The 16,084-nt window shown below is 58.3% G+C and overlaps 1 protein-coding gene across 1 annotated transcript; it reads right to left on the bottom strand.

The window, feature by feature from the left end:
* Positions 1–106: 106 nt before the first annotated feature.
* Positions 107–16,067, bottom strand: CCT7 (chaperonin containing TCP1 subunit 7). Its single transcript, XM_009100051.4, has 12 exons — positions 15,955–16,067; positions 14,281–14,434; positions 12,666–12,772; positions 11,871–11,996; positions 11,226–11,278; positions 9,615–9,786; positions 8,479–8,643; positions 7,460–7,648; positions 6,855–6,952; positions 6,094–6,226; positions 3,745–3,951; positions 107–1,207 (listed from the first exon to the last, which is right to left on the bottom strand). Exons 1-12 carry the CDS (start codon positions 15,958–15,960, stop codon positions 974–976), a joined length of 1,644 nt encoding a protein of 547 aa, XP_009098299.1. The 5' UTR covers positions 15,961–16,067; the 3' UTR covers positions 107–973.
* Positions 16,068–16,084: the final 17 nt, after the last annotated feature.

Genomic DNA, 16,084 nt, shown 5'->3' with positions numbered 1-16,084 from the left:
CTGGAGTCTGCCCTGCAGCCAAAACCAGCCTGAAAGGTTCATTCCTAACCCCAGTCCTGAGGCCTCCCTGTGTGGAATGAAGCACAGAACAGAGGACAAGCCCAACTGCCACTGAGACAAACTCGTTTTATTGTGCTGGAGCCTGGCTTCAAACTGCCCAGCAGAACAAAACACAAACCAGTATAAATAGGCCCCAAAGCCTGCCTGTGCTGGCTCCAGCCCGCAGGAGGGAAGGGTCCCCAGGAGGGAAGGGTCTGGTGGAGGGAATGCTCCCGAGGGAATACCCAGGCCAGAGAGGCAGCATTGGGCAGGGCACCTCCAAGGCTGTGGCTGCCAGCGCCAGGAGCTGCCTGTGACCACCAGGAGCTGCCGTGACCGCCCCCAGCCCGGGGCTGGCAGCCCTCAGCAGGGGAAGGAGCAGCTGCCGATCCCGGGGGTTTCCAGGAGCTCTCTCTCAGCGGCTGTGGGGCTGGGAGCCCTGGGCAGGGAAGGAGCAGCTGCTGATCCCAGGGGTTTCCAGGAGCTCTCTCTCAGCGGCTGTGGGGCTGGGAGCCCTGGGCAGGGAAGGAGCAGCTGCTGATCCCAGAGGGTTTCCAGGAGCTCTCAGCGGCTGCGGGGCTGGGAGCCCTGGGCAGGGAAGGAGCAGCTGCTGATCCCAGAGGGTTTCCAGGAGCTCTCAGCGGCTGCGGGGCTGGGAGCCCTGGGCAGGGAAGGAGCAGCTGCTGATCCCAGAGGTTTCCAGGAGCTCTCTCTCAGCGGCTGTGGGGCTGGGAGCCCTGGGCAGGGAAGGAGCAGCTGCTGATCCCAGAGGGTTTCCAGGAGCTCTCAGTGGCTGTGGGGCTGGGAGCCCTGGGCAGGGAAGGAGCAGCTGCTGATCCCAGGGGTTTCCAGGAGCTCTCAGCGGCTGTGGGGCTGGGAGCCCTGGGCAGGGAAGGAGCAGCTGCCGATCCCGGCGGTTTCCAGGAGCTCTCTCTCAGTGGTTGTGGGGCCGGGCGCGGGCGCGGCCGCGGGCAGCAGCAGCAGCAGCAGGAGGCTCCACGCTGGAGCGCGGGTTGCGGATGGTCTCGTCCACGGACACGATGAGGCACGCGGCCTCCGAGGCGGCCGTCAGAGCGTTGATGCGCACCACAGCCGGCTCCCACACGCACGCCGCAAAATTGTCAGCAATGTCCTCGTTGGTCACATCCACGCCGTACCACATCCCCCCCTGGGGACAGAGGGACAGATCAGTGCCACATTGCCGTGGGGGCAGAGGGACAGATCAGTGCCACATTGCCGTGGGGACAGAGGGACAGATCAGTGCCACATCCCCCCCTGGGGACAGAGGGACAGATCAGTGCCACAGCCTGCTCTGGGGACAGAGGGACAGATCAGTGCCACAGCCTGCTCTGGGGACAGAGGGACAGATCAGTGCCACATCCCCCCCTGGGGACAGAGGGACAGATCAGTGCCACAGCCTGCTCTGGGGACCAAGGGACAGATCAGTGCCACATCCCCCCCTGGGGACAGAGGGACAGATCAGTGCCACATCCCCCCCTGGGGACAGAGGGACAGATCAGTGCCACAGCCTGCTCTGGGGACCAAGGGACAGATCAGTGCCACATCCTGCCCTGGGGGACAGAGGGACAGGCGTAAGTGCCAGATTGCACTCTGAGGGACAGTGATCAGTGCCACATCCTGCTGAGGGACAGAGGGACAGGGATCAGTGCCACATCCTGCTGAGGGACAGGGATCAGTGCCATATCCTGCCCTGAGGGACAGAGTGTCACAGGGATCAGTGCCCCATCGCACTCTGAGAGGACAGAGGGGACAAAGGGGACAGGGACTGATCATGGGGCTGGGTGGGACTTGGGGAAAGCCTGGGAGGGAAGGCCAGGCAAAGGTGAAGGGAGAGGCTGGAGCCTCCCTCACATTCTATGGTGAAGGAAAACACAAGAAATCCAAGCTGAGCAGACTCTGCTCTCAGCCACCAGCGCCAGCAGTGCCTCATGAAGAGGAGGCTCCTTCCAGCTTAGGATCACAGAGTCACCGAGGCTGGAAAAGCCCTCCCAGACCATCCAGTCCCAGCTGTGCCCCATCCCCACCTTGTCACCAGCCCAGAGCACTGAGTGCCACCTCCAGCCCTTCCCTGGACACCATCAGGGATGGCGATTCCAAACCTCCCTGGACAGCCCCTGCCATGAAGCTGCAGAAGCCTCCCAGGCCTGACTCCTGCCTGGTTTTGCACCCTCATTTTGGGGCACTCCCCTGAGCCCCACACCTGCAGCAGGGTGAAATGTGCTGGGAGTGACCAAACCCAAGGGACAGCCTTAAAGCCCTGGAGGTGGGATCTCCACAAGACCAGCACTCAGGACCTCGAGCCTGCAGCTCCTGTGTAAAATGCTCAGCTCAGCCAGCTCCTGCACTCTGCTTCCTTTAATGTTTAACACAGCAGCGCCTTCCTGACAAATGATGAGTTTTTATGGAGCAAATCAGAACTCCCAGCTAAGGAAGCCACCTGACAGCTGGGATCAAAGGGAAGTCAGCTCCTTTCCATTTATAGCCACCTGTGCCAGGCCCACACATGATGTGAAACAAACACAGTGCTTAATCAAAGGGGACACGGCTCCAACACGGGCTCAGCTGAGCTACACTGGCTCTGACAGGCTCCAGGAGGGAACTGGGGACAAGGGAACCACACACACTGCCTCTGGGATGCCAGGTGTCTGAGGCTGAAAGATGCAGCTGAGGGTGTGTATTCTATTGCCACCTGTCAAAGGTGAGCAGGTATCTGCTGCTCACTGGGCAGGTTTCTTTATCTCTGCCACAGCCAACCCTCCCTCCAGGAGATCTCTGCTGTCAATGGGCCATTAATTATTAATTCTCTGCTGTCCATGGCTACTGAGTGTCCCTGCAGGGCTGATCAAATTCCAGCATCCCATGGGGAGATGCTCCACCCAGGGGAGGAGCCAAGCATTCCTACCTGGATCCAATCTGCCCTGGGAACAGCCCAGCAGCCTTTGCCCCCTGCATTCCCAGAGGAGCAGCTTTCTGCTGCCCTGCATTCCCAGAGGGAGAGCAGGCCCATCTCCAGCAGCCCTGGAGCTGCAGAGGAAAACTCCCGCCTTGTGCAGGATCCCTGCTCCAGCAGAACCACAGCTGGCACTGCAGGAGGGCTGAGCCCCCCTGGGATGGGACTGTGCCCCCACCCTGAGCCCCCCTGGGATGGGACTGTGCCACCACCCTGAGCCCCCCTGGGATGGGACTGTGCCACCACCCTGAGCCACCTGGGATGGGACTGTGCCACCACCCTGGGATGGGACTGTGCCACCACCCTGAGCCCCCTGGGATGGGACTGTGCCACCACCCTGAGCCACCTGGGATGGGACTGTGCCACCACCCTGAGCCACCTGGGATGGGACTGTGCCACCACCCTGAGCCCCCTGGGATGGGACTGTGCCACCACCCTGAGCCCCCCTGGGATGGGACTGTGCCACCACCCTGGGATGGGACTGTGCCACCACCCTGACCCACAGGGGCTCAGGGCCTGCTCTCACTCTGGCTATGGGTTTTTGTACTCTTGCATTTGTATTTCTAATTTCCCAGTAAAGAACTGTTATTCCTATTCCCACACCTTTGCCTGAGAGCCCCTTAATTCCAAAATTACAACAATTCTGAGGGAGGGGTTTGCATTCCCCATTTCAGGGCAGGCCCCTGCCCTCCCCAGCAGACACCTGGCAGTTCAGGCAGGGACAGGGGCTGTACCTGGGCGTGCTTGGCGCGCAGCTTGTTGAGGATGTTGGTGGCGTCGAAGCCGGCGTTGTCGCAGAGCTGCCGGGGGATGATCTCCAGGGCCTTGGCGTAGGCGCCGATCAGCAGCTGCTGCTTGCCCGGGATGGTGCGCGAGTAATCCCGCAGGAACTTGGAGAGCTCCATCTCGATGGCGCCGCCGCCCGCCACCACCGAGTCGTTCTGCAGGGACAGGCACAGCACAGGGGCTCTGTCAGGGCCCTGCAGCCCTGCTAGCCCATGGCAATGCACAGCCCTGCCAGCCCCTGCCCTGCTAGCCCATGGCAATGCACAGCCCTGCCAGCCCCTGCCCTGCCAGCCCATGGCAATAATCTACAGCCCTGCCAGCCCCTGCCCTGCTAGCCCATGGCAATGCACAGCCCTGCCAGCCCCTGCCCTGCTAGCCCATGGCAATGCGCAGCCCTGCCAGCACCAGCCCTGCTAGCCCACGGGAATGCACAGCCCTGCCAGCCCCTGCCCTGCTAGCCCATGGCAATGCACAGCCCTGCCAGCACCAGCCCTGCCAGCCCATGGCAATGCACAGCCCTGCCAGCCCCTGCCCTGCTAGCCCACGGAATGCACAGCCCTGCCAGCCCCTGCCCTGCTAGCCCATGGCAATGCACAGCCCTGCCAGCCCCTGCCCTGCTAGCCCATGGCAATGCACAGCCCTGCCAGCCCCTGCCCTGCTAGCCCATGGCAATGCACAGCCCTGCCAGCCCCTGCCCTGCCAGCCCATGGCAATGCACAGCCCTGCAAGCCCCTGCCCTGCTAGCCCATGGCAACAATCTACAGCCCTGCCAGCACCAGCCCTGCTAGCCCATGGCAACAATCTACAGCCCTGCCAGTCCCAGCCCTGCTAGCCCACGGCAATGCACAGCCCTGCCAGCACCTGCCCTGCTAGCCCACGGGAATGCACAGCCCTGCCAGCCCCTGCCCTGCTAGCCCATGGCAATGCACAGCCCTGCCAGCACCAGCCCTGCTAGCCCATGGCAATGCACAGCCCTGCCAGCACCAGCCCTGCCAGCCCATGGCAATGCACAGCCCTGCCAGCCCCTGTCCTGCCAGCCCATGGCAATGCGCAGCCCTGCCAGCACCAGCCCTGCTAGCCCATGGCAATGCACAGCCCTGCCAGCACCAGCCCTGCTAGCCCATGGCAATGCACAGCCCTGCCAGCCCCTGTCCTGCCAGCCCATGGCAATGCGCAGCCCTGCCAGCACCAGCCCTGCTAGCCCATGGCAATGCACAGCCCTGCCAGCCCCTGCCCTGCTAGCCCATGGCAATGCACAGCCCTGCCAGCACCAGCCCTGCTAGCCCATGGCAATGCACAGCACTGCCAGCCCCTGCCCTGCTAGCCCACGGCAATGCACAGCCCTGCCAGCACCAGCCCTGCTAGCCCACGGCAATGCACAGCCCTGCCAGCCCCTGCCCTGCTAGCCCATGGCAATGCACAGCCCTGCCAGCCCCTGCCCTGCCAGCCCACAGCCCTGGTGCTGCTGTCCCTGGGACTGTCTGGCAGCAGCAGCAGGGACACACCAAGAACCTCCAGTGGCAGCTAGAGCAGCTCAGCCCAGCTGAGCACAGGACAAAGGGGGGTTTGGACACACTACACCCAAAGGGAAGGATGGCAGCTCACAGCCATCCCAGGCCAGGGAAACTTCCTCACTCTCATCAAGCGCCCAAAACTAAAGCTATTGGCAGCAGCACCTTGCAGCTCAGTTCTGCTGCTTTTTCAGGAGAGAGATCAGGACCTTCCTTCTAGAAGCAACAGCTCCAAAACTCCTGACATGCTTCTCTCCAGCCCCCAGGACATGCAGCCTCAGAGCTGCTTTTAACCAGAAGCCCTTCCTACAGCAACCCCTCTTTGTGTAACCCAGAGCCTGGCAGTGTCACCCAGGATCAAACACATCCTGAGAGGCCCTGGACTTCTCCTGGTGCCCCCAGCCTGCCCTCAGAGCCACGGGACTGTCATGCCCTCAGACTGGGCACCAAGAGAGGGGTCAAGTGGCTCTATGGGCATGGACACACGTGTGACATCAATCTGCTGTTCCATCTCCTGAAGATCCACCCAGCACAGCCAGGAGACTGCTCCCCTTAGGGTGGAGGATGGAGCAAGCACAAGGCACAGCTGCACAGAAGTGCAGGCAGAACCCAGGCGTGCCTGGAGAGCAGCTGCAAACACTGCCAGAGCCACTGAGCCATCCAAGGAACTGCACTCGAGTGCATCCATAAGATGTGCTCACTGTGCAGAGCCCTCAGCCCTGGTGTGTGTGAGGTGTGCAGCATCTCTGGCTGTGCAGGGCAGGGCAGGGCAGGTGCTGGGCTCACCTTGATGGCCCTCCTGACGATCATGATGGCGTCGTGCAGGGAGCGCTCCGTCTCCTCCATGAACTGCTCGGCGCCCCCGCGCAGGATGATGGTGCACGTCTTGGCCTTGGGGCAGCCCGTGAAGAAGTTGTACCTGCCAGAGGGAGGGTGTGCCATGCACGAGCTGCTGCTGGACAGGCAGTGTGGGACAGAGCCAGCCCTGCAGCCATGTCCCTCTCACAGTCCCAAGGGACCAAGGAGGAGCAGGGCCATGGAACACAGAAGTGACGTTCCAGATAATCCAGGAGAATCCGTTCTCATCCTGCTGCCAGGGACTCGCACTGAACTGGTGCTCCCAGGAGCACAGAGGGCAGCAGCCAGCCCCAAACAGACTGGAAGGACCCCAGGGTACTGTCCCCAGCTTCTCCTGCACTGACAGGGAAGTGTCAAGCTGGAACATCACAGAAGTGCCACAATCAACCCCAAAATGTGGTGGTTTTCCATTACAAATGCAACAGTAGCACTGTGCTTTTTACAAGGCACTGCAGAATAAACACGTATTTTAAAAGCTTCTACAGAGGTAGGATCTCAATGAAATCTTGCTTCTGGCCCCCTCTCTCAGCCTCAATGAGCAGCTTCTGGCTATAATAAAATATACATTTTGTAACAACCTTGTTTTCATCTCAACAGCTTGAGAGATGTTGACCCTGCCAATGCTTTGACCCCCAACTTTTCCACCTGCTACAAGAGGGCATGCACAGGTTTGCAGCTGGTGTTTTTACCTCTCTCCCCCAATCTGGGTCTCCTCAAAGAGCTCACAGCGGCCCAGCACATCATCGGACAGGGCATTGACACTGGTCTGGATGGATCCCCCACAGGCCTGCAGGGAATGGGGACAAACATGGAATTACCACTGCTGACAACCCACACCAACCTCCCAGCAGGCTCCACCCTTCAGGGACAGCCCAGCTGTTGAGTTGGTGCAAACCCATCCTGCAGATTCAGGAAAACCCTTCTCTCTCCCTCCCTCCCTCCCTCCCCTCTCATGGATCCAGGCCAACCCTCGACAGCAAAATAAGTTTATGCAGCTTCAAGGTGCTGTCTCACAGGCTCCAGAGTCCAGGAGATACACAAAGAAAGCTCAGGAAAAAACCCACTCATGATGGAATGGGGAAGAACACAGGAAAAGAACTCTCTACTGATGCACTGATCAGATCTTTGTATGTAACACCAGGCTGTCAGGGTGTGAGAGCTCACCCCACAAGGAACAGCCTTGTCCTCTCAAACCCTTGTGAGGAGCAGGGAGAGCAGTGAGCAGCTGTTTGGGAATGCCCAGCCTGGGGTGTCAGCACTTTCCAAAGGCTTTCCCCAAGCCAGGGCAGCTCACCATCATGGTCCTCTTGAGATCCTCCTCGGGGACACGGCCAGCACAGAACATGTCCCTGTCTGCGAAGTACTGCGTGGCCACGTCCCCAATGGGCAGCTTGGACAGCACCACCTTTGCTCCTGACTTGTGGATTTTGTCCAGTTTGTCATACAGGATGTTCCACTCTGCATCCACGATGGCCTGGTAATCCTGGCAGGACAGAGGAACAGGTGTTCCAGTGCCAGGGGATGTCCCACATGCAGCCCTGGCACAGAGTCACAAGGGCCCTGTTCCATGGCACTGCCCAAACGGCTGCTGCAACCCAGGAGCTCCTGCAGCACCCCAGGCACTGCTGCATGAGCTGGCCCTGCAAGGCCCAAGGCAATCACCCCAGAGCTGGTGGCTCAGCACAGCTGGGGCACAGGGACAGCTCACCAACATGTCCTGACCCTGCTGTGCTTCCCAGTCTGCTGGACCCCCATTCCCATAGGGCAGCACAGCCCACCAGGTGTTCCCAAAGTTGAAGGGTGGGCAGGAGGGAAACTCATTTATCATGGAATGGTCTGGGTGGGAAGGGACCTTTTAAAGGTCACCCAGTGCCACCACCTGCCATGGGCAGGGACACCTCCCACTACCCCAGGCTGCTCCAAGCCCCGTCCAAACTCACCTTGGACACTGCCAGGGATCCAGGGGCAGCCACACCCTGTGCCAGCCCCTGCCCACCCTCCCAGCCAGCAATTCCTTGCCCAGATCCCAGCCCAATCTCCCCTGTCCCAGTGGCAGCCATTCCCTGGCTCCTGTCCCTCTGTCCCTTGTCCCCAGTCCCTTTCCAGCTCTCCTGGAGCCCCTCCAGGCCCTGCCAGGGGCTCTGAGCTCTCCCTGGATTTTTCCCTTCTCCAGGGGAACATTCCCAGCTCTCCCAGCCTGGCTCCAGCCCTCAGCAGCTCAGCGGCCCTCCCATCTCCTCCTCCCCCAGGGGATGAGCAGCCCCAGGTGTGACAGGGAGGAGGAAGCAGGCCAGGCTCCCCTGGGGCTCTTACCTCCACCGTGTTGACTCTGACCTCGGCGTTGTCCTTCTCAGCCTTGAGCTCCAGCTCCACGTTGAGCAGGGCGATTTTGGGGGACTGGTACTTCTTGGGCTGCATCTCAAAGCCAGCGTAGGAGAAGGTTTTCTTAAAGGCAACTCCAGCCACCAGCTGTGAGTCCTGGAACACAGGGATTTGCCTCAGGCTCAGCCCCCAAGGCTTTCTGCACAGGGTTAATAACAACTCCCACAGGACACTCCCTGCTTCCAGAGGCCTCATTTACAAAGCCTTCCCAGCACTGTCTCCTTGGATTAACCCACTTTTAGAGGAAATAAGCAGCAAGCATTTCTTTCAGCTCACAAAAGCATCTTCCTCTCTGCCCCTCAAAACTCCACAGCCAAGAACTCCTCACACAACCTGAAGATCAAGGAATGGAGCAATCAGTTCTCTCCCTGATCTCTTTCCCATTCCTCCCCTTGGAACTTTTGGATATTTCTCATCCACAGTCCCACTGGGGGCTGGTTTTGCTCTGGTTTGCCTTTCCAAGTTCCATCACCATCTCCTGATTTTCTGCAGCAGGACAGCCCTGTCCAACACCACTCCCTGGCATGAGCCATTCCTCAATTCCTGGGTGAAGAAATCAGGACTTGAATCTCCCTCTCCACAGGGGCTGTCCCACAGCCAGGATCAATCCCCTACCACATCCCCAGACACAACAGGTTCTCCAGCACTGAGGCATAAACCACACATCCCACCTCCCTGCCCACCACTAAATCAGCTTCATGAGGTTTGCCTTGCATTTTTCCCAACCCAGTAATCCTACATGCAACCAGGACTTTTGGAACCAGAAGCAACAAAGACTTCCCATAAAAAAAAAAAATTATTCGTGGAGAGATAGATGGAATTTTATCAGTAACAACTTTTGCTGCAGTGAGGTGAAGAGTGTATTTAGCTCAAAAACCAGAAACTCCACCTATGGAAAAGAAACCCAGCCCTATCTGCTGAGCTTCCTTCTCACACCAACAGCTTTGTTCCACTTTGGAATTCCCCAACAGGCACTGTCAAGCCAGGCTGCACTTCTGCCAGAGCTAAGGCACCACCAGAGCTGGGATCCCTGTCTCCCACCCCTTGAGGAAGGTTCCAGCACTTACTTCCAAAGCTCCTCCTTGCACCTTCTTTATCCCAATCATCTTGAGCTGCAACAAGTCATCCAACATCATCACAGCATCTACGACCATCTTGGAGAAAAACTCCTTGCTCTGGGAGATGAGCTTGGAGCTCAGGGCTGTGGCTGCACACTTTTCCAGGAGACTCCTCTGCTCACTGCAGAAAGGGAAGGAAAAACAAAGGTTTGGTCACCTGCCAGACCTTTTCACAAGCCCCAAACACCATATGTGGCTTTGCTAATCACAGGTTTAGGCTGGAAAACACCTTTAAAATCATTCAGTCCAGCACTGCCAAGGCCACCAGTGCCCCATGTCCCCAAGTGCCACATCCACAGGGCTGTGAAATCCCCCCAGGGATGGGGACTCTACCCCTGCCCTTTCCATGAGGAATATTCCCAATGCCCACCCAGACCCTCCCCTGAGGCTGTTCCCTCTGCTCCTGTCCCTGTTCCCTGGAGCACAGCCCGACCCCCCGGCTGTCCCCTCCTGGCAGGAGCTGTGCAGAGCCACAAGGGCCCCCTGAGCCTCCTCTGCTCCAGGCTGAGCCCCTGCCCAGCTCCCTCAGGGATTCTCCAGCCCCTGCCCAGCTCCCTCAGGAATTCTCCAGCCCCTGCCCAGCTCCATTCCCTGCCCTGGCTAAGCTCCAGCCCTTCAGAGGCTGTTTGTCATGAAGGGCCCAAAATCCTCTCTGACAGAGGCAAAGATCAGCTCCCTCCTATCAAGGGGGAGAACAAGGCACAAATCCCAGACTGACAAATCCCAGCCTCCTTTTTAGAGCTCGAGCATCAGCCCAGCACTGACAAGGCTGATCAGCTTTCATGCACCTAAAATCAGAAAAGAGCAGGTGCTTTCCTTCATCCCGAGGCAGGAGATGTTCCTGAAACCCTCAAAAGGCAGGGTTCACATTCCCTGAAGTACTGACTCAGGCAGTGTATGTGCAGCAGTGGGTGACAGGGACACCAGGGAGATGTGGATCCAGCTGCCAGCCTCTGTCCCCACTCTATTTCCCATCACAGGACCACATTTGGGGGCTTTTTCCCAGCATTTTTAGAATTTGGTTTGGACAACCCATTTTGGTTTATTCAAGATGCTTATGAAGTTGAAATACTTTTAATTAACTGCAGGTATCAGCAAGGTCAGGTGGACAAGAGTTTAAAATCCAGAGAGAAAAGGAACTCCAGTATTCTGACCTCAGCTGAAGGGATCACTGCTATGAGCTATCTACCTTGGTGTGTGACAGCTAAAAGGGGATCTGATCCTCAGGGAATGCTGAGATTTAACACTGCCTCTGACTGCAGCAAGAGCTGCAAGACTTCACCACTGCAAAAAAGAAATCAGGCCACTTATTTTGGTGCCCAGCTTCCTCCATGAGCACTGGGAGACACTGCCCTACATCATCCCTGCAGCCAAGTGGGGGCACAGCACTGCCCCTGCAGGAGCAGGAAATTCCAGGGAAACTGGGAATAACCCCAGCATGAGGCTGCAGCTCCAGGTCCCACCTGGAGAAGTCAGCCAGAGCCACAGAATCCAGGAGCACCCTCACAGCAGTCAGCTGGAGCCCAGAACACAACCAGGTCACCTCCAAGGCAAACTTACTCTTTATCCTCCTTCTTCACGGAGACAGCAATGTCTTTGATCTTGTTCACAGCCTGGCAGAAAGGCAACAGCTGCATTAATGATTTATGCTCCCGAGCTGCTCAGACCTCCAACCCCTCTCTCTGTGTTTTATCTTTTGTTCTCTGCACCAACGTCACTGAAGTTCCAAGTGTTTAAGTTATTCCACCCCTGCCAGCGCAGTAATTCCAAGGAATACACCAATACATGAGGAGTGGGAGGAGGCTCAGAGCTGCTCTGCTGCTTCTCTTTTCAGCAGAGACCCTGGGAACCAAAGGGCTGTTGAGGAGCAAACCTCCAAAAATCAGCTTTAATGGCACCAACAGGCTCCAGGAGACACACAGGTTACTAAGAAGCAGCAGAGAACAGGAGGAGCAGGAGAATGGGAAATGAGTTTTTACATTTATTCCTTGGGAGAAAACCCAGAGGAAGTGACAGCACTCCAGAGGTACAGACTGCTAACAGCAGGCCTGGCACAGAGAGGCAGTGCTGCTGGCAGGGAGGCAGCAGGAGATGGCTGCTGGCACTCCTCACCCCCACTCCGCAGTGGGCTGTCCCTGCAGGTGTCCCTGTCCTGGTGGGGCAGGCCCAGCTGTCCCCAGGGAGCCCTGGCCCTGCGTGCCTCACCAGCTGCGTGGCCGTGCGGAAGGCGCGGATGATGATCTGGGGATGGAGCCCCTCCTCCACGTAGGGCTTCACCTGCTTCAGGAACTCAGCTGCCAGCAGGGTCACAGACGTGGTGCCATCACCCACCTGCAGGGACAGGGGACACTGTGTCACCCCCACCTTGTGTCACACCCACACTGACACTGCCTGAGAGCAGCTGCAAAACCACTCCAAAGCTTCCAGGGAAACCAGAGCTCAGGATTTTCTCTGCTCACAGATTTGTGGCTGAATTCCTCAGTGACTCAGAGTGGTCTGGGTGGGAAGAGACCTCAAAGCCCATCCAGTGCCACCCTCTGCCTTGGGCAGGGACACCTTCTACCATCCCAGATTGCTCCAAGCCCTATCCAACCTGGCCTTGGGCACTGCCAGGGATCCAGGGGCAGCCCCAGCTGCTCTGGGAATTCCAGCCCAGCCCCTGCCCACCCTCCCAGACAGCAATTCCTTGCCAAGATCCCAGCCCAAGCTCCCCTTTCCCAGTGGCAGCCATTCCCTGGCTCCTGTCCCTCTGTCCCTTGTCCCCAGTCCCTCTCCAGCTCTCCTGGAGCCCCTCCAGGCCCTGCCAGGGGCTCTGAGCTCTGCCTGGAGCCTTCCCTTCTCCAGGGGAGCATTCCCAGCTCTCCCAGCCTGGCTCCAGAGCAGGCAAACAAACCCCAGGACTCCAAGAGCAATTGCCAGAGTTAACACTGAGCCCAGGGCAGCACTGGCACTCAGGCTGCTCTGTGTTCACCCCCAGGCACAGCCAGGCTCCCCTCCCACCTCGGCATCCTGGGACTTGGCGATGTCCACCAGGGTCTTGGCGGCCGGGTGCACAACGTCCAGCAGCTTCAGGATGGTGGCCCCGTCGTTGGAGATGGTGGCTTTGCCTGGGGTTTGTGGAGAAAAGGAAGTTAAAGGCAGCTTTACACCAGCAGGGGCAAGCCCTGTCTGGGGGCTCTCAGGAGATCTCAGCAGGTTCCTCTGCTCCACCAGAACTCAGTCCTGTCAGCCCATTTGTGGAGCAGGTTCAGTGAAGTCAATCTGAGAGCAGAACAAGTTTCCACACTAACAAAGATTTGGAATTCATTTCCCTCTTCTCAAAGGCCTCCCCAGACAAATAAAACCATATTCTAGTTTGAGACTCTTATGAACAAAGAGCCTAGAAATTGTATTAGTTATCATAGGAGAAATTTAAATCCAATTATCCTTTTGAACAAGGTTTCCTTACAGTTCCTATCTGTAAAAACTATTTAAAGATAATACTAAGCCTTTTCACTCCACCCTTTAGTAACAAAAAAAAAAAAAAAATTAGTTTGGTGACTTCATACAAGTCTCTTCAGAGTAATGGCAAAGCTCATCTCTTAAATCACACTCAAAAAAAAAAGATTAAAAATCAACCCAGGAACATCCACTGACCTCACACTCAGCCACAACTGCTGAGTGACTCCACAGGTCTCATGAGCCTCATTTAAAAATAGAGATGATCAAAAATCCCTGAAAACAAGTTCAAGCCTCTGCTTCTCCTGTCTGGCACAGATTTACACTGTATGCATCCAACTGATGCCTCAGGTTTGAGCTGTTCTATTTTTCACATTCTGTGCTGCTTTAGGGTGTGGGTCTGGGTTCACATTCGGGGATGGGGAGCTCTGTGCACAGAGCAGAGCAACAAAACAATTCCTACTCCAGCTGGGACCAAGGACAAATGAGCCAAATCTCAGCCCAGGAGCACAAACCCCGTGGGCTGGAGAGAGAAAAACAAGGGTGGGACTGCCTGGGCTAAAGCTGGGCTGGGACAATGAACTGCAAGGTGGGAATGGAGCAGAGCTGATCCCAGGGAGAGACCCCGGGAGCGCTCGTGCATTTTGGGTCATCTTGGGTTCATTTTGGGACCATTTTGGTTCATCCTGGGTTCATTTTGGGACCATTTTGGTTCATCCTGGGTTCATTTTGGGACCGTTTTGGTTCACCTTGGGTTCATTTTGGTTCATCCTGGGTTCATTTTGGGACCATTTTGGTTCATCCTGGGTTCATTTTGGGACCATTTTGGTTCATCTTGGCTGCAGCCCTGGCTGGGCTCTTGTGCTGCTGCCCAAGGTGGATCCATTGAGGGGATCCTTTTAATAAATCCCCACTTTTATTCTTTAACTCTGCCCAGCCTCTATTCTAGGGCAGCCTTCCCAAGGCATCACATCCCCCCTGACTCTGCATCTGCCCAGGGGAGCAATCAGGGAACCCTCAGGCTGGACTGGCAACCCTCGTGCCTCCTACAGGGGACACAGAGGTGATCCAGTGCCACCCAGAGTGACAGTCTCCCTGGGCTGTGAGAGCCGAGTGTGGCAGGGCTGAGGCTGCCCCAGGTGGGCTCAGTGGTGCCCAGCAATCCCGCCGTACCCACCCCGATCATCCACGATGAGCTTGTCCATGCCGCGCGGGCCCAGCGTGGTGCGCACGGCCTCGGCGATCACCTGGCAGGCGTTGATGTTGCTGACCAGCTGCGGGATGCCCTGCGAGGTGTCCGTGCCCTCCTTCAGCAGGATAACCGGCGTTGGCTGCACGAGGAGCACAGCACAGCCCTTAGCCCGACCCCAAGGACCCGCAGAGAACTCCTGACAGCTCAGGAGAGACCAGTGTGCAGGAACAAGACCAAGAATACAGCCTCGCTCTAACTCCTCTGCCCCACAGCACCCAGCTGCTTTCCACTGCTCCCACAGCACTGGGAATTCACAACTGCTCCACCACAGGCTCAGAGACACACAGGGACTGTCCCAAAAACAACAGGGGCTCTTTGGGGCAGCCTGGCCCACTGAGGTTCTGATCTGATGCTGGCCTGGAGGAGACAGTGTGTGCAGGAATTACAGAGACACTGAGGAACCAAACAAATCTGGGTGGTGGAATTCCCAGAGCAGCTGGGGCTACCCCTGCATTCCTGGCAGTGTCCCAGGCCAGGCTGGGCATTGGGGCTTGGAGCAGCCTGGGACAGTGGGAGGTGTCCCTGCCATGGCAGGCGTGGCACTGATGGGATTTATGGTCCCTTCCATCCCAAACCATTCCATGAGAGCTGCAACCATCTCACAGGCAGAGCCCAGGCAAAGCCCAAACACTGCCCAAATTTGGGATGCACTGGCTCAAAACAGCTGCCAGCAGGCACAGAGCAGAACTGATCTGTGCTTGGGGCTCTGAGGGGGCACAGGCACAAGAAAAGGAGCTACTGCAGAGGGTTCAGTGACGGGCACAAAGAGCATCTTGGGCTCTGGAGCATCTCTCCTGTGAGGAGCTGGGCCTGCTTAGGCTGCAGAAGGGAAGGCTGAGGGGGATCCCATCAATCCATACACATCTCACCGAGGCGGTGCCAAGAGGTTGGTGCCAGACTCTTTTTGGTGATGCCCAGTATCAGGACATAAATTAAAACACAGGAAATTCCACCTCAACATGAGGAAGAACTTCTTGCCATGGAAAGTGACAGAGCCCTGGGACAGCTGCACACGGAGGGCCTGGAGTGTCGTCCCCCCCACCCGAGACATCCCCAGCCCACCTGGACATTCCTGTGTCACCTGCTCCAGGTGACCCTGCCTGGGCAGGGGGCTGAAGTGAGTGATTTCCAGCCCTGACTATTCTGTGATCCCTGAAACCTAAAAAGATTCTGCGAAAAAAAAACCGTACAGCTTTCCTCCACACCCAGCAGAGCAGGAATCCCAAGGGAAAAGGAACCGTTTGTCCCCGGGGCAGTCAGGCTGGACACACCTCCCGCATCACCGCGGGGCTCGGAGCCGGAGGGGACGCGGGGCTGCGGGGGCCAGGGCCGGGCCGGGCGGAGGCTCCGGAGCGGGAGGGCTGGCCGCTCCCACGGCCCGCAGCCAGCGCAGCCCGGCTGCGGCTCCGGCGGGCGCGGCCGCGGCACAGCCCGGCTACCGCCAGGCCTGCGCGCCGGGGCGGCTCCATCCGCGCGGCCCGGCCCGCCGCGACCCCGCCACAGCCGCTCCCTGGGAGCCGGCGGGGGCTCCCCGGCCCGGGCAGGGCGGTGGGACGCGGGAACGGCGGCGGATGGCGGCGGATGGCGCGGGTCACTCACCATCATCGCGGCGGCTGCTCTCTCCCGGCCCCCCACAATGCACCGCGCACGCCCAGAACCTTCCCGGGGGCGGGCCGGGGGTGGGTAACACAATTTGGCAGGGAGGGAAGAGGGCGCGCAGCGTGGGGAA

Source organism: Serinus canaria, chromosome 4 (assembly GCF_022539315.1).
Source record: "Serinus canaria isolate serCan28SL12 chromosome 4, serCan2020, whole genome shotgun sequence".
NCBI lineage: Eukaryota > Metazoa > Chordata > Aves > Passeriformes > Fringillidae > Serinus > Serinus canaria.
The sequence above is the reverse complement of the archived record's forward strand: the minus strand, read 5'-3'. Positions and strand labels throughout refer to the sequence as shown.

Excerpts from the sequence above, each read along its gene's own strand:
- CCT7 (XM_009100051.4), bottom strand. Across the intron at positions 9,787-11,225 it reads GTGAAGAAGGAGGATAAAGA|TGAGCAGAGGAGTCTCCTGG; the intron begins GTAAGTTTGCCT and ends CCCTTTCTGCAG. Across the intron at positions 6,953-7,459 it reads ATCTCAAGAGGACCATGATG|GCCTGTGGGGGATCCATCCA; the intron begins GTGAGCTGCCCT and ends CATTCCCTGCAG.